This window comes from Plecotus auritus, assembly GCF_963455305.1.
Source record: "Plecotus auritus genome assembly, chromosome: 11".
Lineage (NCBI taxonomy): Eukaryota > Metazoa > Chordata > Mammalia > Chiroptera > Vespertilionidae > Plecotus > Plecotus auritus.
In genome coordinates, this window is record NC_137777.1 from 55,322,660 (window position 1) to 55,342,081 (window position 19,422).

Genomic DNA, 19,422 nt, shown 5'->3' on the forward strand with positions numbered 1-19,422 from the left:
CATGTGACATTAACATGTTTTAAAAGTAAGACGAATGGAGCAAAAACTGTCTGCTTACTCAATACTATCTCCTGGTAAATATGTAAGATTTCACACAATTTGTTTTTTAATTTGTTCTTGCCTTTATCTTTTTTTCTCACCCGTTTTTCCTTCATTCTATTTCATCACTAACTTTTAAAGCAATGTTGTATGTATTTTTGTAAGCTCACTTACTATAACTCTCAGATAACAAGATAGAATCTAAATGAATGAATTATATCATTTACTGAAAAAAAAACAAAGGCCTCTACCTTAATCCCCATGTGAACAAACAATTTTGAAATAAGAAATTTTCTTAGTGTTTTTTTCTTAGTGAGAAGGACTAAGTAAAAGATTATGAAGTAACTAGAGGCCCAGTGCACTGGGGGGCGGGGGGGAATGTCCCTCAGCTCAGCCTGCACCCTCTCCAATCTGGGACCTCTTGGGGGATGTCCGACTGCCGGTTTAGGCCTGATCCCACATCCCTCTCATGATCTGGGACTGCTGGCTCCTAACCACTCGCTTGCCTGCCTGCCTGATTTCCCCCTAACTGATCTCCTGCTGGCCTGATTGACGCCTAACTGCTCCCCTGCCAGCCATCTTGTGGTGACCATCTTGTGGTGGCCATCTTGTGGTGGCCATCTTGTGGTGGCCATCTTGTGACTATGTGGGGGCAGCCAACTTGTGACAATGTCACGGCAGCCATCTTGTGACAACATCACATGACACCACCTAGGCTTTTATTATATAGGATAGGTTTTAAGGTTATTAAAAACAATAATCAATAATTTGTAAAGTTATAATTTCTACCTTTATGAAATCTCTAGAAATATTTGACAGAAAGTATCAATACTGAGAGGCTATTCCAATGGAAGGTTCAAGCCCAAAATAAGGTGAAATGAATTTCTCCTCATTTCTTCTTCTGCTTAGCTCTGAGCTAGCTAATATTTATTTATTTGTGTTTTTTTAAAATATTAAAACAAATATCCAGTTTTACTTATACCTTATCTTCCACACATTATAAAAATATTCCAAATAAGGTCATTAGACTTGTGTCTTAAAATAATTATTCCTAGTACCTAGAGAGGAAAAATTGCCCTAAGAACAACCCTCACCTCCAAAGATATTTTAATGCCACAGAAGCTATGCAAAGGCCACTCACACGTTGCCTTTGTTATGTTACCTCTGGGACAATTTAGGCCTTTAAGTGGGGATTCCATGAATTAAACCACCGGCTTAAAATTCATATAACTTTCTGGTATTTTCCTAAGCTCCCACCTAAAGAACTGAGTAGAAAATAGGCCATCAAGGAGCTTTATTTCATTTCTCAGAGGACAGAATTCTAAGAGAAGAACATGAGTTTTTCCCCCAAATGTTTTATGAGATTATTTGGAGAGAAATACAACAGGATCATTAATTAAGCTTTCATTCATTCAAGTATTTGCTAGGTGCCTACAACTATTCAGGTGGCATGCCTTGCACTGTAGATACTGAGGGCACGTGAGAGGCCCTTCCTGCCCCAGGAGGTTGTGGTCGCCAGGCAGAAACTGAAAAGGCAGAGAGAGCCCCAAAATGAAGTCCTGTGAGGACGGCCCGGGAGGGGAGGTGGTCAGGATGGTGAGCAGGGCGGAGGGCAGGAGAGGCTTCCCGTAGGGAGAGACACTGATGCTCAATTCTATACACACATAGAACCAACTATGTGACCACATGACCTGGTTCAACTGTAGCCCCTGGAAACATTAGAAACCGTTTAGAATGGTTGATTTCAGCTGAGGGTCCTGTGTAGACCCTTAGCAGGGAATTCACAAACATGTTTGCTTTAATTAACTTTATGTTTGGACTCTCACCTTTTGAAAGTCATAATCAAAGTGGTTCATTAAACCTTTCATTATTAATATTCTTGTTTCCTTTTGAATGTTTCTGTTCACCTGATACAAACGTGGTAAACTGTTATTTTAAAATATGGGTCCTCCACTAGGAAATTCCTTCAAGTCCTATGGAAAGATTTCTTTTGCCTTTTCATGTCATAGAGGTTGGCTAGATAAGTAATTTAATGAAACGTACTGGTAACCAACATGATTTTATCGATTCTTTTATAAAGTCTGGGGATAAAGATTTAATGCCATTTTGATCTGTATTGTTTTAATTCTTATAGTCAGACTAGAGGCCAGGTGCATGAAATTCATGCACAGGTAGTGTCCCTAGGCCTGGCTGGCGATCAGGGTTGATCAGGTTCCCCGCCTCCCCACCTCCCCACCTCCCTACCTCCCCGCCTCCTTGCCTCCTCTTTTCCTCGCTTCCTCAGCAACGTGCTGCCGCTGCTGGTCACCTGCATGTTCCGCGCTGCCCCCTGGTGGTCAGCACACATCATAGTGAGCGATTGAACTCCCATTCTCTCAGTCGAACTTTGCATATTAGCCTTTTATATACATCGATTTTTCTTAGATGCTTGGTGTAGTCTCTTTTCTAAAAGTTACATGAAGTATTTTGTGTACTTTGAAAATTTGACTAAGGCATCTATACCGTATGTTTCTTCACATTACTTAGATTTCAAAAGCTTATTTTATCTTGTGTTATTAATCCTATATAATAAAAACCTAATATGCTAAGTGTCCGGTTATCCAGTCAGCCGTTCAACCAATCAAAGTGTAATACGCTAATGATATGCTAAGATCACTCAACTGCTCACTATGACATGCACTGACCATCGGGGGGCAGACAGTTGACCAGTCACTATGATGTGCACTGACCACCAGGGGGAAGACGCTCTGACCCGTAGGTGAGCTTGCTGCTGGGGTCCAGCCGATTGGGACTGGGCGAGATGGGCCAGACACACCCTGGGGCTCTCCTGCTGTCCCTCCTCAGCCCCAATTGTGCACTGGTAGGGTACTTTGGCCTGGCCTGTGCCCTCGCTCAATCCAGGACCCCTCGGGGGATGTCAGAGAGCCAGTTTTGGCCCAATACCACAGGCCAGGCTGAGTGATCCCATTGGTGCATGAATTCATGCACCAGGCCTCTAGTATATATATATATATATTTTGTCACAGTTCATAAATGTAACACCACTTTGTGATTTGTAAGTAACATTTCAGTTGTTATTTGAGAGCTTAACTCTACTTCACTTTTTTTTCTGTAGACATTTTTATGGGGCTTATATCATTTGTCTATATATTTGAGGGCTGATTTCAGATATTACATGAATAATTCTATCTGAGAATTTTCTGCTGGTGGCTCTATTTCACTTTCCTCTTGGTTTTTCATTTTTAACTCAATTTATGTTATATTTTTGTTTGAATGAGGATTTTCTTTTTTCTCCTCAAGTATTTGTATGAAGAAGTTCATCTCACTCTGCATATATTTCTGAAAATTCCCTTACAGTCTTCTGTTTTTATATCTCTACCAAACTAATATTGATAGATTAATAAATAAAATAGTACATTACTTTTAGGAGATAATTGAGGGTCAATATCTGAACTGAACTTTGTAACAAAATAGTAAGAATTTTTAAAATCTTCATTGAGATCCTTTATAAAATCTATAAAACTATCTTCTTGTATACATGTACATACACATATACATTTTATTTCAGACATAAATATATATGCACATGCATATGCTGCATAATTATGCATGTAATACACTGCATGCACATTCCTAGATATGTATGTGGGTTTTGTGTACGTATGTGTGTGGATATACAGTGTCCCAAAAAACATATACACACTTTAACAGCTGATAGCTCAATTTTGAAAATGAAATGTATTTTAATGAACACTGCCTTTATAATTATTCAAAGTGTGTGTATAGTTTGGAAGACACCCTATACTTGAAAACCTGCAGAAATTAATGTATTTTGTCACTTTTGATGTTACCTAATGATTTTGAGCCTTAATTTCTTCATCTGAAAAATGGACTGATGCTAAGTGACATTCGGGATTCCTGAGAGAATGAGTCCGAGCACCCATCCAGTACCCGATGATCGATGACCAGTGCTGCGCCTGTTCGTCAGGGCGAGTCCAGCCTATTTGGATGCCAGAGCAGCTATGTTTCTGCTTTTGGAAATCTATAGGAGGTTATTTCTTAACTAGAGGCCCGGTGCATGAAAATTAATGCACTGGAGGGGGGTCCCTCAGTCCGGCCTGCCCCCTCTCACAGTCTGGGAGCCCTTAGGGGCAGGAGGCGACCCAGTGATCAGGGGAAGGTGACACCCCATCACACCTCTGCTGCTGCCACTGGTGGCAGCACAAGCCTCGGCCGGCCCTGGTTACCTGAGCTCGGGAGGCCCTGGGTGGCTGGGCAGCCGTCATCTGAGGCTTGCCTGCGCCTCAGGCTGGCCCTGGGCAGCTAGGGGGCTGAGGGGACTGGGGGACTCTGGAGGCAGGTGCCCCGGTGGGGCTGAGGGGACTGGGCGCTACCACCTTGTGGCTGTGGGCTCTGCCATCTTTGAGGGAGGGGCAGTCAATTAGCATATTCCCCCTTTGTTAGATAGGATGAGCCATTTTTTAGGGATGGCCCATTAACCCACTTATTAAGACCTAAGGCCATGGACCTGGAGAAAATAAAGAAGGTCAGGTGGCAGGCCTGGTTGGTCCAGGCTGCGGTTTTGCTCAGTGATGAACAGAGTGCTTTGCGATGACCCGCATTCAAATTACACCCCGTTTTCTCACAAACTAACCCCCAAACCCCGCTCCAGAATTGTGTTGTTACATGACATTTGTACCATAAACATGTATTCATAGGTACATATGTTGACCTTTTATTTTTTAACATTTTAAAGTAATTTATATTTCTTTGAAACGTGCTTTCTTTCCACCTAAAATGAAACATGATCTCTAGGTCACACATAGGGTCTCACTTTACCATGATTGAAAACACATTCCTACGAAATATACATGAGAGAAAGAGAAAGGTGGGACAAAGGAGAAGCAGAGGGATGGAGGGAGGGAAGGGTGGAAGGGGGGGAGAGAGAGGACAAGGGGGAAGGGAGGAAGAGAGGGCAGGTCCCCGAAGCCCAGAGTCAGCCTGGTTCCCATCCTCGACTTCAAGCTGATGGTGACATGCAGTGTGTGCATGTTTGAGCCTGAAATCTGGTGCTTGATGAGTTTTGACAAATGGTGCAACCCAAGCCTCAGTGTCCGCTGGAGCCACCTCCAGCTCCTCCAGCCCCCTGCCCCCCATTCCCCTTCCCCCGCTCCCACCCCCACCCCCCAGCTGCTCCTGTTTTCTTCTGGGGCTGAGTCAGGATTTGGAACGCAGCAGAGAAGGCACGCGGTTGGCATGTCTCAGGGCGTAAAGAGAAACAGCAGTGTCCAATACATCCTGTCAAGTTTCTATTCACAGCCAGTTCTAAGCAGAGCCCTGAGCGCTGGCTCCCCTCCTGTGCGGCAATGTGGGGTCCCTGGCCTTCAGGAGGGGGGGCGGCCCGCCGTGGAGCGTCACCAGGTGGAGTAGCAGAGACACCGGGCAATGCCTCTGCCTTGGCACGCTCCCTTCCGAAGATCAACGGAAATCAGTAGTGGGGACACATTGCTATTGGTATACAATAGGCCGCTGGCTTCATGAGGGAGGAACCATGTTTAAACTCCCAGGGCTTTGCTGGTTTAGCTTTATCATAAGGTCCGACTCCCTGTGGCCACTAGCTCCTCTCCCCCCTGGAGCGCCTCGGGGCTGGTCACGTGACAACTGCCGGAGGAGAACCCCCTGTGCTGTGTGGCGTGTCTGTGCCGGGTGATGTGAGTGGATCACTGCTCAATGCCTGGGCCCCCCGAAAGCCACTGTGGCCCCGTCAGGGAGTCTGCCGAGAGCGAACGCCAGGGTGACGGGGACCTCGCGCCCATCCCGGAGCGGGAGGAAGGCCGCACACTAACCCTTGCTGGTTTGTTGCAGTGGTCGGAAACGATGGGTTTTATGTGATCCTGAAAGGCCTGGCCCGAGCGCAAACACAGCTGTACAAAAGCCTCATTGACGAGGAGGGCTCCTCGGCCAAGTTCATCCCGCAGAGCTTCCACAGCTACGTGTGCAGCGAGGACCTGCAGTGCGAGGCCCCGGACCAGCAGGCGGCGCTGTGCGGCACCCTGGTAAGACGGCTGCGCTTCTTCCCGCAGCAGCATGGCCTCAGGTTGCAAAAGTGTACCCTTCCAGAACAATCCACGTTGCTTCAGGGAACCCTGAAATGTTTAAGATAATATGTCTTTTAAAAATAAAAATGAAATTAATTATATTAAGCTTGAAATTCGTTAAAAAATTGATGAGAGATGCCTACAACAACATAAGCTCACTGGAGGGTTCATGGTGTCATTGATGGAGACAAGACCAGTGTGGCTGACCCAGTGAAGGAGGAAGAAGGGCCATGGGAGATGCGGGAAAGGGAACAGGTGACTTGGGGAGGGGGGAGCAGGCGACCGTGGGAGGCCTTTTAAATCAGGTTAGGAATGTGTGCTTAGCTTGTTTATCTCAAGAGCGATGCCAAGGTTTGTCACAATCCGCAGGTCTTGAAGAAAATTTATCTTATAGGTAATATTTCAAGACTGCCAGCTGTCAAAGCATGCACCCTTAGGATCTTCCTGGGTCTCTGGATACTCAGATGGGGTCTGGTCCACTTAGCCTAGATTGTGGCTAAGAAAGCCAGGGTTAGATTTAGGGTAGTCAACATGGTCCCAGCAGAAAAGAGCCAAAGGAACCAACGATAGCGAAATTATTTAGTGCCGTGGGACCACGCAAGACCCTGGGCAGCCTGGGTGTGTGGGGGCTGCCCACCCAGGTTGGTGTGAGTGCGCTCCATGACCCTCTCGCAATGACAAAATCGTCTAAGGACTCACATCTCCATCCTTAAGCGGCGCATGATTGTAGTTGGAAACCAGGAAGTGTAGTGTCTCCAGCTTTGTTCTTCTTTCTCAAGATTGTTTTGGCTAGGCAGGGTCTTCTGTGTTTCCCTATGATTTTAGCATTGTTTTCTTCTATTCCTGTAAATAACGTTGCTGATAATTTGATAGGGATTGCATTGACTCTTCACATCACTTTTGGTAGTGTGGACATTTACAATTTTTTTTATAAATTATAAATTTTTGAGATCTAACTGACATGTAATACTGTGAAGTTGAAGATGTATGACATGTTTACTGATGCATTTATTAATTGCAATAGGATTACCGCTGTAGTGTTAACTAACCCCTGTCTCATGTCACACAATCGTTATTTAATTTTTGTGGTAAGAACAGTGAAGATTTAGTGTCTAAGCCACTTGGAAGTTTATGTTAGTATTGCTGGATGAAGTCCTTGTGCTGTGCATTAGATCTCCAGGATTTATTTGTCTACAAGTTGCAAGTTTGTATCTTAATCATCTCCCCTTCCTTCAGCCCCAGCCCCATTGTACACTCTGTTTTCACCTAAATTTATTCTGTATTGACTAAATTTATTCGGATGGCCATGATGACATGGTATATAACCAGGTTTCAAAATTCCACATTCAGTACATGTCTCTCTCCATTTGACTCATCACACTTAAGTCCACCCATGTAGTTGCAATGGCAAGAATTCCTTCCTGTACACAGCTGGATGATATGCTGTTGTCTACATAGATCACATCTACTTTCTTCATCTATCCACTGAGAGATGCTTAAGTTGTTCCTGTATTTTGGCTATTGTGAATAATGCCGCAAAAAATGGGAGTTGGCTCTGTCTTGGATGGCCTGTTTTCATGTCCTTTGACTATGCACTCAGGAGTGGAATTGCTGGGTCATATGGGAGTCCTGTTTCAGCTTTTGAGGAGCCACCATACTATTTCCCATATTGGCTGCACAGTTTGCATTTCCATCAGTGCACAGGGTTCCTTTCTTTCCACATCCCCACAAACACTACTTACCTTGTTGAAGATGGCCACTTAACAGGTGTGAGACAGGTTCTATTGTGGTTTTGATTTGCATTTCTCTGATGAGTAGTGATGTTTAGCATCTTGTCATTGCACTGTTGGCTATCTTCTGTGGAGAATGTCTATTTAGTTCTTCTGCCCACTTTCTAATTGGATTTTTTGTTATTGAGTTGTATGAGTTCTTTATACATTTTGGATATTGACCACTCATCTGACATATAGTTAGCTTTCTTATATGGGTTGCCTTTTCATTTGTTGATTGTTTCTTTTGCTGTGAAAACGGAAACTTCACTGAATTCATTTATTATGTCTGTTATCATGGATGTCCTTACATCTAAACAGAATCTCTTTTAGACAGCATATCACAGGTTCTTTTTAAATAAAATCCATTCAGCCACTCTGTTTTTATAAATCGGGAAGTTTAATCCACTTACATTTAAAGCAATCATTGATAAGTGAGGGCTTACTATTGCTATTTGGTTGATTGTTTTCTGTTTGCTTTGAAGTTGTTTTGTTTCTTCCTCTCTTGTCTTTCTTTGTTACTTGATGATGTTTTGGGAAGTGGTCTGCTTTGCTTTTTTTCTTTTGTGTATATTACAGGTTCTTCTTCGTTGTTACCTTGAGGATCGCATAAAATATCCTGTGCTTATATCTGTCTGCTTGAGTTGTTAACAACTGAACTTCAATCACATGCTGAACCTCCACATCCTCCTCCCTCCCCTTTGTGTACTTGTAGAGTTTACTTCGTTTTATAATATGTATCCATTAACTTTTCTATGGTTATAGTTATTCTTAATATTGTGTCTTTTAACTTTTATATTAGGGTTTGAAGAAATTTATATGCCACATTACAGTGTTGCTTTATTTTGTATTTGACTATATTTACCTTTAGAAGTGAGAGTTATGTTTTCACATGCTTTCACTTTGCTGTTTAGCATGTTTTTGTTTCAATTTGAAGAAATCCCTTTAGCAGTTTTTCTAAGGTAGGTCTAGTGTTGATGAACTCCCTCAGTTTTCATTTGTTTAGAAAAACCTCTTGTCTCTTTTTCATTGTTTAAGGATTGTTTTTCCAGGTATATTATTCTTTATTGACAGTTTTCTTTCAGTTTAATAAATTGTCCCACTCTCTCCTGGCCTGCCAGATTCTGTTGAGAAATCCATTGATAATATGACGGGGGTTCCCTTTATTGTAACAGATTTCTTTTCTCTTGCTGCTTTCAAAATTCTCTGTCTTTGACTTTTGAAAATTTAATTTTAATGCACCTTAATGTGGAGCTCTTTACATTCTATCTATGTGGGTTCTTCGGGCATCTTTTTATTTTTTTTTTATTAAGGTATTATATGTGTACATATCTTACCATTGCCCCCCCCCCACACCCCACTCCCATACATGCCTCACCCCCCAATGTTTTGCATCCGTTGGTTACTCTTATATACATGCATATAAGTCCTTCAGTTGATCTCTTATTTCCCCCACCTCTCCCTAACCTTACTGCTGTAATTTGACAATCTGTTTGATGCTTTACTGTCTCTGTATCTATCTTTTTGTTCATCAGTTTATAAATGTTTTTCATTATCCCCAAATGAGTGAGATCATGTGGTATTTTTCTTTCATTGACTGGCTTATTTCACTTAGCATAATGTTCTCTAATTCCATCCAGGTGCCTACAAATGGTAGTAATTCCTTCTTTTTTATGACAGCATAGTATTCCATTGTGTAGATGTACCATAGTTTTCTGATCCAGTCATCTGCTGACGGGCACTTAGGCTGTTTCCAAATCTTAGCTATGGTGAATTGTGCTGCTATGAACATAGGGGTGCATATGTCCTTTCTCATTGGTGTTTCTAGTTTCTTAGGATATATTCCTAGGAGTGGGATTACTGGGTCAAATGGGAGTTCCATTTTCAGTTTTTTGAGGAAACTCCATACTGTTCTCCACAGTGGCTGCACCAGTCTGCATTCCCACCAGCAGTGCACGAGGGTTCCCCTTTCTCCGCATCCTCGCCAACACTTGTCGTTTGTTGATTTGTTGATGATAGCCATTCTGACAGGTGTGAGATGGTATCGCATTGTCGTTTTGATTTGCATCTCTCGGATAATTAGTGACTTTGAGCATGTTTTCATGTGTCTCTTGGCCTTCCTTCTGTCTTCTTTCGAAAAGATTCTATTTAGGTCCGTTGCCCATTTTTTTATTGGATCATTTATCTTCCTTTTATTAAGTTGTATAAGCTGCCTGTAGATGTTGGAGATTAAACCTTTATCAGTGATAACATTTGCAAATATGTTCCCCCATACAGTGGGGTTTCTTGTTGTTTTGTTGATGGTTTCTTTTGCTGTGAAAAAGCTTTTTATTTTGATGTAGTCCCATTTCTTTATTTTCTCTTTGGCTTCCATTGCCCTAGGGGCAGTATCAGTGAAAAAGTTCTTTTGGCATATGTCTGAGATTTTGCTGCCTGTGGATTCCTCTAGTATTTTTATGGTTTCCTGTCTTATATTTAAGTCCTGTATCCATTTTGAGTTTATTTTTGTGTATGGTGTAAGTTGGTGATCTAGTTTCATTTTTTTGCATGTATCCGTCCAATTTTCCCAACACCATTTATTAAAGAGACTGTCTTGACTCCATTGTATGCTCTTGCCTCCTTTGTCAAATATTAAATGCGCATATTGGTTTGGGTCGATATCTGGATTCTCTATTCTGTTCCATTGATCTATATGTCTGTTCTTGTGCCAGTACCAGGCTGTTTTGAGGACAGTGGCTTTGTAATACAGCTTGAAATCTGGTATTGAGATCCCTCCTACTTTATTCTTCTTTCTCAGGATTGCTGTGGCTATTCGGGGTCTTTTTTTATTCCAGATGAATTTTTGGAGAGTTCTTTCTAGGTCTGTGAAATACGCCGTTGGTATTTTAATGGGGAGTGCATTGAATCTATAGATTGCTTTGGGTAGTATGGACATTTTGATGATGTTGATTCTACCAATCCATGAACATGGTATGTTCTTCCATCTGTTTACATCTTCCTCTATCTCTTTTTTCATTGTCCTGTAGTTTTCCGCATATAGGTCTTTTACCTCCTTGGTTAGGTTTATTCCTAAGTATCTTAATTTTTTTGGTGCAATGGAAAATGGGATTGCTTTTTTAGTCTCTCTTTCTGTAAGTTCACTGTTGATGTATAGAAATGCCATAGATTTCTTGGTGTTAATTTTGTATCCTGCTACATTGCCGAATTCATTTATTAAGTCTGTTAGTTTTTTGATGGAGTCTTTCGGGTTTTTTATGTACAATATCATGTCATCTGCAAATAAGGACAGCTTTACTTCTTCTTTTCCAATTTGGATGCCTTTTATTTCTTCTTCTTGTCTAATTGCAGTGGCTAATACTTCCAGTACTATGTCAAACAGGAGTGGTGAGAGTGGGCATCCCTGTCTTGTTCCTGTTCTTAGGGGAAATGGTTTTAGTTTTTGCCCATTGAGTATGATGTTAGCTGTGGGTTTATCATATATAGCTTTTATTATGTTGAGGTATGATCCTTCTATTCCCACCTTGTTGAGAGTTTTTATCAAGAAAGGGTGTTGGATTTTGTCAAATGCTTTTTCTGCATCAATTGATATGACTATGTGATTTTTATCTCTCAATTTGTTTATGTGATGTATCACATTTATTGATTTGTGGATATTGAACCATCCTTGCATTCCTGGGATAAACCCTATTTGGTCATGGTGTATGATCTTTCTGATGTACTGCTGGATCCTATTTGCTAGAATTTTGTTGAGGATTTTGGCATCTACATTCATGAGGGATATTGGCCTGTAATTCTCCTTCATTGTGTTGTCTTTATCTGGTTTTGGTATTAGGGTGATGCTGGCTTCATAGAAGGAGCTTGGAAGTGTTCCTTCCTCTTGAATTTTTTGGAATAGTCTGAGGAGGATAGGTTTTAGTTCTTCCTTGAATGTTTGGTAGAACTCTCCTGTGAAGCCGTCTGGCCCCGGGCTTTTGTTTGCCGGAAGCTCTTTGATGACTGCTTCAATTTCTTCCATAGTTACTGGCATGTTGAGCTGTTTAGATTCTTCCTGATTGAGTTTTGGAAGGTTATATTTTTCTAGGAATATGTCCATTTCCTCCAGGTTGTCCAGTTTGTTGGAATAGAGTTGTTCGTAGTATTTTTTAACAATCCTTTGTATTTCGGCAGGATCTGTTGTTATTTCACCTCTTTCATTTCTGATTTTGTTTATTTGGGTCCTCTCTCTTTGCTTCTTGGTGAGCCTGGCTAGAGGTTCATCAATCTTGTTTATCCTTTCAAAGAACCAGCTCTTGGTTTTGTTGATCTTTTGTATTGTTTCTTTGGTCTCTATGTCGTTTATCTGTGCTCTGATCTTTATTATTTCCTTCCTTCTGCTTACACTGGGCTTTTCTTGTTGCTCTTTTTCTAACTCTTTGAGTTGTTGGGTTAGGTAATTTATTACCCCTGTTTCTTGTTTTTTGCAGTAGGCTTGTAGAGCTATGAACTTCCCTCTCAAGACTGCTTTCGCTGTGTCCCATAGATTTTGGATTGTAGTGTTTTCATTGTCATTTGTTGCCATGATGTTTTTTATTTCTTCCTTGATCTCTCTGGTAACCCAGTCATGGTTTAATAGCATGCTGTTTAGTCTCCATGTGTTTGATTTCTTTGGGTTGTTTTTATTGTAGTTGATTTCCAGTTTTATGCCACTGTGGTCTGAGAAGATGCTTGATATGATTTCTATCTTCTAGAATTTGAAGAGACTTTGCCTATGTCCCAAAATATGGTCTATCTTTGAAAATGACCCATGTGCACTTGAGAAGAATGTATATTCTGTGGCTTTGGGGTGAAATGTTCTGAAGATGTCAATTAATTCCATCTGGTCTAGTGAGTCATTTAGGATTGATGTTTCTTTGCTGATGTTTTGTTTAGAGGATTTGTCCAATGGTGATAGTGGGGTATTAAAGTCTCCTACTATGATTGTATTGCTGTCAATCTCTCCCTTGATATCCTCCAGGAGTTTTTTATGTATTTGGGTGCTCCTGTATTGGGTGCATATATGTTTACCAGAGTTATTTCTTCTTGTTGGATTGCTCCCTTTAGTATTATGAAATGGCCTTCCTTATCTCTTGTTATGTCCTTCAGTTTGAGGTCTAATTTGTCAGAAATAAGTATTGCTACCCCAGCTTTTTTTTCAGTTCCATTTGCCTGGAAAACCTTTTTCCATCCCTTCACCCTCAGTCTGTGTGCGTCTTTTTTTCTGAGGTGGGTTTCTTGTAGACAGCAGATATATGGGTCGTGTTTTCTTATCCAATCTGTTACCCTATGTCTTTTGATTGGGGCATTTAATCCATTTACATTTAAAGTTATTATTGATAGGTACTTATTTGTCGCCATTCCTATTCTTTACCCCTGTGTTACTTCTTCGCTTCCTGTTTCTTTCTTTCTTTCTTTCTTTTTACAGCAGACCCTTTAGCATTTCTTGCATTGCTGGTTTGGTGGTAATAAATTCCCTTAGTTCTTTTTTGTCTGTGAAGCTCCTGATTTCACCTTCAATTTTGATTGATAGCCTTGCTGGGTACAGTATTCTTGGATTCAGACCCTTCCTTTGCATGACTTGGTATATTTCATTCCATTCCCTTCTGGCCTGATGAGTTTCTGTTGAGAAATCAGTTGCTAGTCTGATGGGGGTTCCTTTGTATGTAACTTTCTGTCTCTCTCTTGCTGCTTTTAAGATTCTTACTTTGTCGTTGGTGTTTGCCAATTTAATTATAATGTGCCTTGGCGTCGGTCTTTTGGGGTTCATTTTGCTTGGGACTCTGTGAACTTCTTGAATTTGTGTGGGTTTTTTCTTCCCTATATCAGGGAAATTTTCTGTCATTATTTCTTCAAAGAGGTTTTCTATTCCTTGCTCAGCTTCCTTTCCTTCTGGAACCCCTATTATGCGGATGTTGTTTTGTTTCGTGTTGTCCCAAAGTTCCCTTAGACTCTCCTCCTGCCTTTTAATTTTTTTTTCTAGAAGTTGCTCTACTTGGGTATTTTTTTCCATCTTGTCTTCTAGCTCACTGATGCGGTCCTCTGCTTCTTCTAGTCTACTCTTGATGCTTTCTATTGAGTTCTTTACAGCAGCGATGTCATTTTTCATTTCTTCTTGGTTCTTCTTCATTTCCTCTTGGTTCTTGCTCATATTGTCGAATTTGTCTTCCATTCTTTTCAGCCACCTTATGACCATTTCTCTGAATTCTTTTTCTGGAAGGTTGCTTGCCTCCATTTCGTTTACTTCCTTTTCTGGTGATGCCTGCTTTTCTTTCATATGCGGGCTGCTTCTTTGTCTCCCCATGGTCTCTCTTCTCTGGGTGTCTGGTTATGTAGTTCTCTCTCTCCTGGGTTGATTTAAAGGCACAAAATACAACACTACCAGGTACAACTCACAAGGCACTGAACAGGAATGTATTCACGATATTAATAACCTCCAATAAAGGTGACCACCAGAGAAAGGCAAATTAGGTGATAGGAGAGAAAGAAGAAGAGGAAAAAAGAAAGAAAGAAAAAAAGAAAAAAGGAGTGTGAAAATGAAATTGGGAAAAGGGAAAGTAAAGAAAAAAAAAAGTAAGAGAGACAAGAAAGTGAATAAGAGAGAAAGGGGAACAGACTATATATATTGGGGATAAAACTCCAATAGAACAATCACTAATCCCAGCAAATGCCAGCAACAAGTGCCTGGGGATTAGTACAAACTACAACACCAACTAATATGGAGTGAGGCAAGGGAAAGCTGAAGCACAAAACAAACAAAAAAATAAACAAAAGAAGAATAAGCAAAACAATCTCACAAAAAAGCATAAAAATTTGATATAATCTACATTCAAGCAAACAACAACAAAAGGACAGAGAGAAGGACAAGTTTATGGATAGCTCAGACAGCAAAGGGAGAGGTGTATGTGGACTTGGAGCAGGGGATTGGAGATTAGATATGTAAGTAGGGTGAAATTTTAACAAGGGGTAAACAAAGAATAGGGAAAATCTAAAGCAGTAAAAGGGTAAGATAAACAGGACACTGAAAAGGGGGAGGTTAGGAAGAGAGTGATGGCCTAAAGGTAGAGTTGAGATAGAGTAAAACGATGCTAAAGGAAAGATAAAAATAGAATGTAGAACCCTAATCCCAAAATAAAATGAAGAGAAAATAAAATGACACTTAAAAAAAAAAAAGATAAAATAGCAGTAGTAATAATACGGATTGAAAATAAAAATGTAATAATTAAAAAGGTAAAATCAAGTGATGAAAAAAGAAAAAAAAGTTTCTTGATTAAAAGATGCAAAAAATGAAAATAAAAAAAATAAAAATAATAAAAAAATAAAAGGTAAAAATAAAATGTGAAGTAGTGAAGGTCATTCACTTCCTCTGTTTTTCTGTTTGGCACGCCTGTTTCTCAGTCCAGACAGTATTGCAGTTCCCTGCGATCCACTGCTCTTCAGTGTTGTAAGCCAGTCCTGATTTTAAGCAGGCGGTGTGTCTTAATTTCTCGTATTCCTTTATTTTTGATTACACAAGAGTCAATTTGTGATTCAGCCCCTGGGTGGCAGTGTTTCTGGATTGACTTCCGGGTCTATCTATGGCCTCTCTAGGCAGTGTTAGAGCCTTCTTTCCCTGTGGCACTCACTACCGGTTTGTGGGAGTGGGCTGCCTCAGAGCTGACTCTCTGATGGTCACTCCCTGCTCCGATCCCCAGGTTCCAGAAAAACAACTTTCCCCTGCAGTCTCCCAGGGTGTCCCCAACTGGGTGATCCTATGTATTGGGCTTAGTAATCAGAAGCAAGGATTTCAAGAGGAAAAAGCCCAGTTGTACGAACTCCGGGACTGCATGTAAGCCCAGGCACCCAGGGAACGCAGGGGCTGCGCGTAAGTCTGGACTGCCTGAAATTCTTAGGGTGTCCCTGCACTTCAGATCAAAATGGGTTACTTTTTAGAGTGCCCTTCTCTTAGCAGCTCTGAGGACCCCTTTTCACAATTACAGATCACGCCAGCCCCTACAGCCACGGATTTTTCTAGGCACAGACTTCCCTGGTCCTCCAGCTCCCACAAAACGCACGTTCCTCTCTCGCGCTGGGACCAGAGACCTCACCTTATCCCAGGCGAAATCTGACCTTTCCATGGTGGAGTGTAGAGCTCCTCTGAACCCGTGTGTTTGCGCCAATTGGGGAGCGTTGTTTTGGGGCTCGCAGTTGTTCCTTGGGTGCCGCAGTTGTGGATTCTCAGGCTTCCGATAAGCTCCACTTTCCGGATCAAGATGGCGCAGACTCCGCGTCCAAGCCCGCAGCTCCGGGGGGGGGACCCAGCCGCAGTGGGTGCTGCCAGGTCAGGGGAACCCCGTTTAGCAGTCCCCCACCTCCTTCTGGAATTCAGCTGTCTCCCAACCAGCCAACAAACACTCCTTGTGCGACCCTCAGCTGTTCTTTCTTTCTGCTCCGGGACAAGGCTCGGAACACGTCTGTCTATTCTGCCGCCATTATTCCCTCCCTTCTTTTCGGGCATCTTGAATCCGATGTCTATTTCCTTCTCTGGGCCTGGGGCGTTGGGGGCGTTATTTCTTTAAGTAAGCTTCCTGTCCCTGTGGGTGGGGTGTGTGCGCAGAATTGGTGCTGGGTCCAGGGTGAGTATGCACCAGGACTCAGGGCGTCAGTGGTGCCAGCGCTGGGGGCACATGCTCCATTCCAGGGAGACACAGCAGCATGCCTCTGTGGTCTCCGGCAGCAGGTCCACACTGGCCAAGTCTGGCATTCCTCGGGGACCCAAGTCCTGTGTCCTCAGCGGCTGGGGTGCCGGGTCCTCCGTCCTGAAGGCCGCAGGTCATCCTGTTCTTCTTCATGCCCCTGGAGAACTCACAAGGCAGGGGGTCCTCTCCTCATTGAACTGTGTGGCCTGGGAAGGGATGGTGGGTGAAATGCGTCCTTCCTTTTTCTCTGTGGCCAGCCTCGTCTGTGCCCTCCATTGGGATACTCAGCTTCTCAGTTGAACCCCCACATGCTCCCGCAGCTATTTCAGTTTGCGGATTATTGTTAAATGGCTGTTTTTGTGGGGGGAGGGAAGTGGGGAGGGCTGAGTGGGATCTCTTGGTCCCTCATCTTGCTGAGGTCTATGATATTGATTTGATTTATGATCTTGGCTGGGGTGGAGGAGGGCAGGGAGAGAGCAATTTCAGAGGCATCCACCTCATCTTCCTTACTATTGGCTCTCACCACAAAGACCAAGAGACCCACGTGAGGGCTCTGCCAGCTGTCCCCTGAAACTGTGCAGTGAAGGTCCATGGGAGTTGCCACCAGTTGGGCCTCATGGCCCAGTGGCACCACTGTGAACGAGACCTGGGACAACACCCATTGTTTCTGGAACATTCTCCACATGCTGCAGTGTAACATGGCCAGGAGGACACTTTATGTACGAGGTTTAAAAACCACTGCCCCAAGTTTCAGGGCTCAGCAGAACTCACCGGGGTTGTGACCACAGCCTTATCTGGGCTCCGCTGTCCTATCATTACACAGTGGGCCAATCCTCCGCTTTCCTGTCTTCACCTGGGAAGAGAGTTTCTTTGTGCGTTACCACGGAAACCTTGGGTCACATGCTCCGCTTTGAGCTGATGGCTGATTTTCCCAGCTTCCCTTCTCCCCCCCCCCCCCCCCCCCCCGTTATTGCTGGCCCCAGCGGGCCCCCCTAGAATTCCCCAGTCAGCCTCCCGGGGTCGGGGTGGTGCAGCTCCGATGCCTCCTCCTCTGCGGTGCCCAGCCCTGGCCGCCCGTCCCTCAGGCCCTGCCCCTTGGGGAGCCCGTGCGGCGGCAGCGGCCGAGCGGCTGGCAGGCTGTCGTCAGCTCTGAAATTCTTCGGTTTTTGTAGTTCTGGTAGAATCTTTTTAAAAAGTACAGACATGCGGCAAACCACTCTAACTGTCAGCAGCACTGGAGCTTCTGTCTGGATAAGTGACCAGTCCGTGACGGTCCATTCGGGTCAGGTCCTAAGCCTGACCCCGCTGCCGACCCCGCCACTCAGCACTGGCAGCTGTGTCCATAGAACATGTTGCTCTTTGCCCAATTTCCGTCGCTGGCCTTCCTGTGTATTCGTTTAATGGGACTTTTAAAAATTAAAATATTACGACTCCCAAAGATTTGTGCAGGGCAGAGTTCTCGTAATTTCTACAGGCCCTGCCGGGTCACCGGGCGTGTGTGGGCTTTCCCTCCATCCGTCAGGCTGGTTGCCTCACGTGCACTTTCGCTGGGTCCCGTGGAGAACCAGTGGGCGCGGCGTCTTCACTCCTCACTCACCGCCAGCGGCTTGTGCACAGGTGCGCGTCGCTGAGCACGGCGAACGGGTGGGGACAGCCGGGACCCGGTTCCTTCTTCACGGCCGCAGTCCAGCTCTGGGCACCGGGGGCTGCAGACGCCTGCGGTCCTTGCTCCCGGGCTGGACTCGACAGGGAGAGCAGATGTTCGGAAGGAGCTCTTGTCTGTGCTGGACGCTGACATACCTTCAGGCAGAAAGGTCTCCATTCCAGTGCACACGTGTGCCATGGAGCGTGGTGTGGCCCAGCTCTCGGCGACCAGGGGGTGAAACAAGCCTTCCTCGTGTGGCCTCTTACTGTCTCCATCGAACAGCTTCCTTCATTGCTTCCTCTACAAACGGGGGTCATTACTGGACCAGCCTCAGGAATTCTGTGAAGCTTACCTGAGAAAATGCAACCCTGCTCTGGCCAGGGTGGGGGTTCCATAAAGGCTAGTGTGCTATCCCTGTGGCTGAAGCAGAGTGAGGGACAGGGAGGAGGTCGCTACATGCTGTAACATGCACTGTCACTGTGGCTGAAGCAGAGTGAGGAACAGGGAGGAGGTCGCTACATGCTGTAACATGCACTATCCCTGTAGCTGAAGCAGAGTGAGGGACAGGGAGGAGGTTGTTACATGCTGTAACATGCACTATCCCTGTAGCTGAAGCAGAGTGAGGGACAGGGAGGAGGTCGCTACATGCTGTAACATGCACTGTCACTGTGGCTGAAGCAGAGTGAGGGACAGGGAGGAGGTCGCTACATGCTGTAACATGCACTGTCCCTGTGGCTGAAGCAGAGTGAGGAACAGGGAGGAGGTTGCTACATGCTGTAACATGCACTGTCCCTGTGGCTGAAGCAGAGTGAGGGACAGGGAGGAGGTCGCTACATGCTGTAAGATAGTTAATGCTCCCGGCTGCTGGGCTGGAGTTGGTCCGCACCTGCTGCGCACCCTGAAACACTGCCCCGACCGAAGGTGCCCTGGCGGCAGCTCCCAGGCAGGATGCTCGCAGCGGGTCTCCCTCCGTCAGGAGTTGGCTCCTGTCGGGAGTTCAGTGTCTCATCATCTTCCCACTCGAGCACCTCTGCCCACCCCGGAAGCCATGACCACGGAGGGAAAGCGTATCTACAACACGGAGACACCGGTGTTCCATCTCCTTTTTCTGGCCTCCCAGTCTCGCCACGGCCCTTGCTTCTCTGCCCCCCGTCTGCTGAGGCAGGTGCCGGCCCGGCGCC

General features: G+C 44.2%; 1 protein-coding gene across 1 annotated transcript in view; it reads left to right on the forward strand.

The window, feature by feature from the left end:
* CNBD1 (cyclic nucleotide binding domain containing 1) overlaps nt 1-19,422 on the forward strand; it is a gene marked incomplete at both ends in the record, with an annotated part of 216,030 nt that overhangs the window by 85,612 nt on the left and 110,996 nt on the right. Inside the window, one exon of the mRNA XM_080646967.1 lies at nt 5,905-6,095. Within this exon, the coding sequence (XP_080503093.1) occupies nt 5,905-6,095 (191 nt within the window). The remainder of the gene's footprint in view (nt 1-5,904; nt 6,096-19,422) is intronic.